Below are 9,655 nucleotides of genomic sequence, written 5' to 3'. Positions count from 1 at the left end.
GAATGAAGTCGTACATACTTCACTGACTATTGGCTCAAACGTTGAAGAAGTTATATGGAACAACATACATTTCATAATGTGGGATCTGGGTGGACAGCAGTCCCTCAGAGCTGCTTGGTCCACCTACTATTGCAACACTGAGGTATACATTAAGCCATACAAGCCATAAACTCCGCTTTCAATCTTGAGATAATTTTAATAACATGTAAATATTTGTCATAGGTGAGTAGGTGTTTATAATGTTAAATTTCTATTGTAATTACAATAGTAGGTATAATCATGTTTTTAAGATAGGTATTAAGAGGATGCTACTCATGCAATTTTTGACTTTGTCATACACACATATGAGTTTATGATATAACAAATTTTCATTCACTGGTTTCAATAGAGTGCTTTTAGTTTTGATATTGAGTGAATTGACCTTTAAGAGGATGCTACACACAGTGCCGCAACTAGCTGGAGGACAAGCAAATGGGACTCCTTTTCACTTAAGTGGGGCCCCCCCAAAACACAAAATGCCTTTAAGAGGGCCTCCACAATAAAATTTGCACTAAGGCCCCACAAAGCCTAGTTGCGGCACTGGCTACACATGCATTTTTTATCTTCATCTCATGAACGTACAACAATAATAAAAATGCTTAAGCACAGATAATGTTCTTACCTAAAAGTTTAATAATAGGTCAATATTGTTGTATGTTTGTAAGATGCAGATAATAAATGCACGGGTAGCATCCTCTTAAAGATCACTAATAATAGCTTACTAAAAAAAAATGTTAGGTGTTTAGAACAGCAAGATTACGAAGATAAGTTATAGACATTTCAGTTTTATCTACTAAAACTAAGTATATATCAGAAAAATATTTTAAACTTATTGTACGTGCTGCAATTTCATTTAATATACCTAGCGCAAGTTAACTTAATTTAAGAGGTACCTTACAAATCTATTTATAATAAATAAGGTTGTAAAACTGTATTTTCATAGGAATCACAGTAGATTATAAAAATAATTATTCCTATAATCTACCGTAATAGGAATAAAAGAAACCTAAAATTTCAAATATTTGTGTAACTATTTAAATATTTATTTAATTATGTTCAATCCTTATGTTAGAAATAAACAAAAGTTTCAGGACATGTTTTTAGTACCTATATGTATATTTAGTACTCGCCAACTTACTAAAATACATATATCAACAAATCTTTTAAAACAATAAAATCATTTACAGTTTGGTAGTATTGTAAATTGTAATCCATTTTAATATAGGTAATGTATTTTAAATTTTAATTAATATGTTACTTTTATTCAAAAAACTATTCAAAGATATTTCAAATTTGGTGTCGTAAACTTTTGTATGATTTTGATGTTAAATATATAATTTGTGTATTCTAAATATTTACATTTACGATGAAAAAATGGTTTTATACATTTTTTAATAAATTTTTATGTTCAAAAAAACAGTAATTTTTGTTATTACATTAGGTACTTACATTTTTTTTTTAATTCTTACTTAAGTGCAATTTATATATTATTCAATTTGCTAAATCATTTATAAATTCTAATTGTTGATTAAACAATAGTCAGATCAAACACATGTATAGGTTACAATTTATTTACTAATTTGGTTGCTAGCCAGAATATATTATTATATAATTTTATACATCATCATTATATAACACAATATCCTAGTTATGGATGCCATTTTTTCTCTTTGTGGTTGATCTAACTATTATTTAATAATTGCTATATCTAATCAATTAATAAATGTGTGATTAAATAGGTACTGATTACCAATTATATTTGACCTTGTCATACTTATAAATTTTTAAAAAGGGATCAAGACTCAAGAGTGATAGAATAAATATTTAGGAGCTGTGCATTTGACCTTCATTTATATCATATTAAATTCAGGAAGTGTTGAAGAAAACTTGTTCTATACTAAATAATATTTTATATTTAAATTATAATAGTTTAAGTAGGTATTTATGCACTAATGCTTTTATACTGACTAGCATAATGATTACATGTTAACTTATAGTATTATTTGTAATGAAAGGTAAAATTAAGGTACATTCTACCATTGAGCATACAGTAATCCCTCGTTATCCGCGAAAATTACGTTCCAGCAAACCTGCGCGGATAACGAGACCATAAATTAATGTAAAAAAGGAGGTTATGTTTAATTTTTTTTAATTTTAAAAATCAATTAATAATTTTTTAATTCATACAACTATGTAATTTATTTATAATCAATATTGATTATTTATTATTATCTATATAAACATATTAAGAAAGATGGAAAAAATTAGTAATAGATGTTTGCTTCCTTTTATTTTCTACATTTTTGCGAAGTTCTTCGTATGGAACCAACAATTCTTGGATTCCTCTTTTGAATTTTAATGCTCTTTCAGTTAGTGGATCTGTCTCAAGAACTCTCAGTCGATTGGTTTGCCAATGAAAAAACCTCATTGATCGATTTTGAGGAAAAATTCAACTTCACGGGCTCTTCTTCTTCGTCATCCTGGTTAGATTGATTTGGTTTGTTTTGGATTGCGGTAATTTCTTCCAGCTCCTCCAATGTAAGCTCCTGATCATAGTTATTCATCATTTATGCTATGTCGTCTCTATTTATCTCATCAAAACCTTCTACGTCCCGAGCAATTCCTACAATTTGATTCACAGTGGTGCTCAGATCGTCAATTTTATCGACAAACACAACTTCCGGCCATAACTTTCGCCAACAAGCGTTTTTTAGTGGAGGGTTGAACTTTGTCAAGTGATTCTTTGATGTTGACAAGACATTCAACGATGTTATAATTTTTCCATCCTTGTGTGACAGTTAGTTCTGGATCTTCTTCCATGCTTTTTAATAAACATTGGAAAGTTTGTCTTACGTAATAGGCCTTTAAAGCTGCAATCACCCCTTGATCTAATGGTTGAAGAAGTGAGGTGGTATTTGGAGGCAAAAACATGACTTTAGAATGCTGACAGTGTTCGTGTAATAACGGTAAAACGTTATTCGCAATCGTATTAATAATTTGTTATCGTGGACCCGACCGCGGATAATCGAAACAGCGGATAAAAAACGCGGATAACGAGGGATGACTGTATCTTAAGGTTTATGATCGATTAATTTTAAAACATGAAAATCAAAATTGTTTATGATTTGTTTATAAAAAATATCCAAATGAAATACTCGTATATTTATCAACTGAGTTGAAATTGTATCTGTTTCAAATATGTTGTAATAAACAGTAGTAGATACTTAATGATATTCCATGTATATTTGTTTCAGTTTGTGATAGTGGTCATTGACTCAACAGATCGCAGTCGTCTGGATTTGAGTCGTGAAGAACTTTATAAAGTGTTAAACAATGATGAACTATCTTCAGCTGCGATTCTTGTTTATGCCAACAAACAAGACATGAAAGGTGCATTAACTGCTGCAGAGATCAGTAAACATTTAAACCTGACTTCCATTAAGAAACAACAGTGGCATATCCAAGCTTGTTGTGCGTTGACTGGTGAAGGGTAGGTGATTACATTGTTAATATTGTAATATAACTTTTAAAAAATGTTGATACTATTTATCTTGCAGATTGTATCAAGGGCTAGAATGGATATGCAGTCAATTGAAGAACAAATAAACGCTTTTGTTGTTATTATTTTTTTATATGATAATTAAAAAAATTCTTTTTGTAGATAATCAAATGTGTAAAAAATATATTAATCAAAGTAAGTATAAATTATTGAAATATATTAAAAATAAAATGTATATATAATTTTAAAGTTAAAATAATTAATAACTATTCTGTATAATTTGTTTGTTTGTTTGTTTGTTTTTTTTTACAATTTCTGGTTGAGTTGTGCTATTTAAATGTCTGGATGTTATATAACCAAGGTTATAAATAATACAAATAGAAATAGTTTGATTTTCCAAATCTAATTTGAGCAGGGAAACAATTCAATATATTCTTTGCTTAGGACTTGTGTATCTACAAAACCTTATAAAATCTTGCCAATTACCAATATTCCATATGTCACTTGTACTGGTTGTACTGGTGTTTATATAAAATGTATACTTGTCTTAATATAAGTTCATAATTCTATTTAGATATAATCATTCAAATAATATAATAGGGGGGGGGGGGGACAGTGTGGCCCGTGGTTGGAGTCAGTCACCAATGTGTTCTGAGGCCAAGCATCGGTTGGCATTTCCGGTTGGATGATGACCCGGGTTTTAGTGCTGAATCGTCGCACCACATATTCATGTTTCTCAACCCCCCACAATATTCTAATGGCCATAGTTGCTTATTAATGCTTAGGATCATAAAAAAAAAAAAAAAAAAATACACTACTGAATAACCAAACATAAATTCGTGCCTAGAATAAGGTTTATTCATATTTCTTTTTTCTGAAGTTCAAATTTTATCTGGACACTTATGGTTTAAAACGTAGATAATATGGGTTACACGATAAATAATTTGTTTTATCAGTTTAATTCTTGGGCGGTGATCATCCATTCAAGTATAAACAAGGAGAAGCAGCTTGACAGCAGTACCAGATGGTTTTTGAAATGTTCACAAGTTCACTCTGCTACATCAGCAGACATATATAAGATGAACTTCGAGTTAACAATATTAATGCAATAATGCCGATAGGTACCAACAACAATCAAACTACACAATTTTGAACTTACATATTCAATACTCGCCTGCCTGTAGTGGTTTAAAATAGACTGTATAATATTCAATCTTTACAACAAAACATTTCTGAAATCCTTACATTAGTCTACTCTATCTGAGAACATTACAATATTAGTTAGGTATGTGGAACAACAAAATAAAGTCAATATAGTTGAAATGAGGATACTACCTATAATTATATTATATTAGTCCGTGATTTTGATATAAGTTGTAGCACGGTTATCTAAATTCAGACAATAAGCGAACAAATTCAAATTTTTAAAAAAAATAAAATTGGACTTCTGGGAGTATATTTATTTTTCTTCCGCTTATAGGTTTAAATTTAAGCACAAAAAAAATCTACCCTTTTTCAAAATCATTCAGAATCAGTGGCTCAAACAGGGATTTTTAGATTTACGTCGTGCCCTGGATCAGCTAGTATATATAATATTAGTTATCATTTAAATTTAAATTTAACACAATCCATTACAGTGACCCACTTGTGACCTACTGTACAGCAGAGCGAAGCCCACTTGCTCACTTGCCCATCTTTTTTAATATTAGTCTTGTAGATGACCTTACAATGGGCTTTTACTTTACTATATAATTTACTTTATACATCAAAAAGGTGAATTGACTTTCAAAATAATTTTTTTAAATCAAATATTTTCTATCAAAATTATAATAAAAAAAAAACAAATTTCCTACCTGTATTTATAATGAAACATAATAGGTATATTACTGTTTTAAAATTATTTAGTTTAACGCTGTGAATTGCAATTTCTAGGCAGCTGAAAAGTCAACAAATTTTTAGTTACATAATTATTAATTAATTAGGTATATAACAGAATTATTCAATTATATTATGTAGAATTGTACTATAGTAGGATGGAGGCAAGTAGTTGTTGCGGAAATGGATCTAAATGGCCTGTAAAAGCCAATGAAGAAGAAGAAGTACTGTAGTAGCCACTATACTATAGTTGGTGAGTACAATTGAAAATAAGGTACTGTTATAATAGTTCATTGAATTTTCATATAGCTGGTATTTAATAACCTGTAGGATTTTACCTCTTAGGCCACGATGAAGTTCTTCATTTATTAGGTTTTCTAATGTATTGTAATAATAAATAATTGAAAAAAAAACAAAAAAATATCCTGTACCTACCTATTTTATTTTTACGTATTGTGTATTCACCTATAAAAATATTAAATATATCATGTCGGTTAATCAGTACATATAATATAGCTGTCATATTTAGTGTTTTAGTATTATTAGCTTATAGCTAGCTATATCTAATACATATTTAATTGAATTCACTTGGTCATCACAAATTTGGTACGCCAGCGTATCTGAAATTCTCAATCCAACATTCGTTTACGAAGCGTCTGATTTTGAAAAAACCTTTGTCACCCCAAGAAGTTCCCCATGAATTAGCTAGCAACCAGAACGCTTGTCCTCCTTCCAAACCCCATCCGATCATCCGAACCGACAACAGTCCCAAATAATCACCGGTGACATGGTGGTAAACACCTGTTTTAAAAATAAAAAATAGGTACATTTAATACTTTAATAATTCGCTTGACCATAATATTATCTAATATATTATTATTTTTCATTAGTTATTACTTATTAGGTAGGTACTCATCATTAGGTAACGACTGCAGGGTTGGGAATAAAATCATTATTCTAGATATCTGCAGACAAGGCCGTATCTAGAAAAAATTTTCGGGGGGGGGGGTGTGTCCAAAACATGTATATTGTAATTTTATTGAATTTAGATTTTGACTTTTGATATTTGGTTAAAAATAAGACAGAAAAAGATTTAATCTTATTTTATTAAAATATAATAAAATCAAATAAACAAAATTACTTTAACATTTTGTCACCTTAATATACTATACAAATATGAAATATAAAATTAAGAAATAAAAAAAAAAAATGCACAAATACAAATCATATTATTTTAAACTAATAATATGTTCCTATCTTTTTGAAGAGCAAACTGGTTTAACACTTCATCGGGATTAACCGTAACATCTCTATGGACACTTAATAGAGCTAGTCCAGTTAGTATTTCTTGTCCCGCAGAGTTTTGTAAAAATGTCTTGACACGCTTTAATGTCGAAAAAGGTCGTTCGAGAGTTGCTGTAGAAACCGGTAGTGTAGCTAGTACTTTTAATAAAAATGAATATTTGGAAAACGTTCAGGATTACAATAATTTAATGCTTCTACAGCTGTATGTGGACGATATACATCTTTGAAAGCTATCCATTTTATTTTCCACAATTTTAGTTCTGAAGGTAATGTGTCAACATTTATAAAATCTGAATATAAACTAAAATCTGATTCTAAAATTGGAGATTTCAAACACATTTTAGGTATTAATAAATACAAAGAAGATAAAATGTTGTTAATCGTCGCTGACCCCCGACCAGCATCGACAGTGGTCGTTGTCCATCAATAATGAACAATCTATTATTAGCATAGACGTCAGATTTCTATGTAATATACGCGCGTTGGTATAGAAGTCTGTGATTATTATTATTAGACGCTATAATATTTTCATATGATATTATGATATAAAACTAAAAACAGTCAATAATTAATTGGAGCTTAAGTCATTTTTGACTGAAAATATTTTTATGTTGGTACCTATTAAAAATAAATAATTATTTTAAACATTTGTAAAATATTGAAGAAATACAGAAATACAGGGTCCAGACACCCTAAACCCCCCAGGATACAGCCTTGTCTGCAGAACTCATCTGGATTCCGAAATCCGGATAATAATAGGCAAGTTAATTTAACTCACCAGTCACCATACGTTATTTTTAACCGAGTTAGATGTACCTAGGCTGTTTAAACAAAATATTGAAACACAAGGGAATATTATATTTGTTAAAATAATATAATATTGGCAATAAGTAAGACAAGTAGGTACCTACATACTTAATACTTATGCACTTTTAAAGGTTGTTAATTAATTACAAAATAATATAGAAAAATAGGTTTGCGTGGAAAGCGTAAATGTCGTAATATAATATGTACCTACATTATATACCTAGATTATAGCCTATAGGTAAGTAAATAATTAATATAATATATTAGTACGTTACGTAGGTATTGCGTAATATACGAGTACTTAGGTAGTTAGGTACCTATGTATTACCTATATTGTAGTATTTTATTTATAATTTATACCAGATTTGTAAGCGAGAAAATCTTCGTAAACTCGCATCGTGACTACGTACGGGCCATGTTTCCTCAGGTTTTTCCTCGCTGAACACCCGTCGAACGTAAAAACTTTCTTGGCTGTCAAGAACAACAAAATAATATGTATACTATATTCCATTCATGGTAGTAATATTATCATTCTAATTTCTAAATCACTATCTTCCGAACCTTTGATTATGTCGTCTAAGTATTTCCCCTCGTGTCGTGCGTTGTAACAGCTCAGATCACATTTCGGAGTGGTTGCCGGGTCGCCACCGCACACGCCGTGTGGACCGAGCACCGAACTTGGATCGGCGGCCGTCGTGGATGCGTTGCACGGCTGCACAAGCCACGGTTGACAGCCCTATTAATATTTTACCGAAGATAAGGAGACATTTTAGTATAATGATCATATATTATGATCGTGGCCGCTGCAGGCGGTCTTGGTGATACATGCGTGTCCCTTACTATAAAAGAACATGTTAATATGCTTTGGCCGATTTTCCTATATATTATTTAAAGTAGCAAAATAGAATTTCAAACGATTATACATTCAAAAAAAAATTATTTTATAAATTAATATAATATATATAAATTTTATAATATATTAACATGATTTTTTTTTAAAATATGTGCTAAAATGAGATACTTAATAGTTATAAAAAAAAAAATACCTTTAAACTATTAAATATTATTAAACGTTATATTTTAATGCAAAATCTATGCAAGACAGTGTTTTACTTTCCTCATCTTAAAAAAGCCGCTACTTTTTGTATTGTCAATTGTCATGTCATAAAATTATAAATGTTTTTATACATCACTATTTTATTTAAGAGTAAGTGGTGATAATACTATAGTAGTATTAAATAGCCGATTCAGAAACCTACTCGTGCTAATCTGCACTCTGCTCCTTCTCCTTCCTGCACCATTGTTATTTGTGCCACCACCACAGAACTAAGCACTGCACCAATTCACCATGCCTTGGCGGCGGACTATGGAGTAGGGAGCAGACGAGCAGGAGCAGGTTTCTGAATCGGCTATTTAATACTACTCTAAGGGGGAGGGGTGAATACACCAAAATCCCAACTTTATTTCAAATATTATGTTTCACCGAGGAAACTTTATATTTGTAAATTTTAATACGCTTATAAAATATATGGTTACCTCGTTGCTCCCGTAGTCACCACCAGTAACGATTCCTTTTTTTAGTATGTATCTCCACGCGGCTGCAGTATATCCTCCGCTGCATCCGTTACCACAGTCTTCGCAACAGGAAACTAGTTTTTGCGGCGAATAGAGTGCAGTAATGTTACCCTGTGATGCGATACATATGCGATCGTTCATCGCCGATGTCACAGAAATTGCCTGAAAGGATAATAGTTTTTTCTATAGATTACATTTAAATAAAGTAGTTTATGTGATATTAAATCACTGCAATTATGTATTTTAAATATTGAATTTGTTATTCACTACCGTCAACCGTGATAGTGTAACACTACTAATGGTTTGTGGTGAAAACAATTAAAATATTTCCTAAGGAAAATTAAGTTTGTTGTCGTTCACAAAACTAATACTGAAGTCTGAAATACCTAATGAATATAGTATTATAATAGAGTATAATATTATATATATATGTCCCGTGAAGATGTAACCGGCTGACATCATGGTATAGTGTAATGATATGCTCACAGATCATTGTACAAAAAATACTTTCAAATAATAAATAACGGCCAGACTGTCGCACGTAGAAATCGGTCA

General features: G+C 30.6%; 2 protein-coding genes across 2 annotated transcripts; one reads left to right on the top strand and one right to left on the bottom strand.

The window, feature by feature from the left end:
• The first annotated feature begins 6 nt into the window (after positions 1–6).
• LOC100573030 (ADP-ribosylation factor-like protein 5A) lies at positions 7–3,817 on the top strand. Its single transcript, XM_003248693.2, has 3 exons — positions 7–142; positions 3,294–3,529; positions 3,597–3,817. The coding sequence occupies exons 1-3, from the start codon at positions 77–79 to the stop codon at positions 3,643–3,645; spliced, it is 351 nt and encodes a 116-aa protein (XP_003248741.2). The 5' UTR covers positions 7–76; the 3' UTR covers positions 3,646–3,817.
• A 2,017-nt stretch (positions 3,818–5,834) lies between these two features.
• On the bottom strand, positions 5,835–9,285 carry LOC103307611 (cathepsin B-like cysteine proteinase 6). Its single transcript, XM_008191259.2, has 4 exons — positions 9,062–9,285; positions 8,087–8,261; positions 7,886–7,996; positions 5,835–6,214 (listed from the first exon to the last, which is right to left on the bottom strand). The coding sequence occupies exons 1-4, from the start codon at positions 9,239–9,241 to the stop codon at positions 6,009–6,011; spliced, it is 672 nt and encodes a 223-aa protein (XP_008189481.2). The 5' UTR covers positions 9,242–9,285; the 3' UTR covers positions 5,835–6,008.
• Between the last annotated feature and the right edge of the window lie 370 nt (positions 9,286–9,655).

Source organism: Acyrthosiphon pisum, unplaced genomic scaffold (genome assembly GCF_005508785.2).
Source record: "Acyrthosiphon pisum isolate AL4f unplaced genomic scaffold, pea_aphid_22Mar2018_4r6ur Scaffold_8023;HRSCAF=8607, whole genome shotgun sequence".
Taxonomy (NCBI): domain Eukaryota; kingdom Metazoa; phylum Arthropoda; class Insecta; order Hemiptera; family Aphididae; genus Acyrthosiphon; species Acyrthosiphon pisum.
The sequence above is the reverse complement of the archived record's forward strand: the minus strand, read 5'-3'. Positions and strand labels throughout refer to the sequence as shown.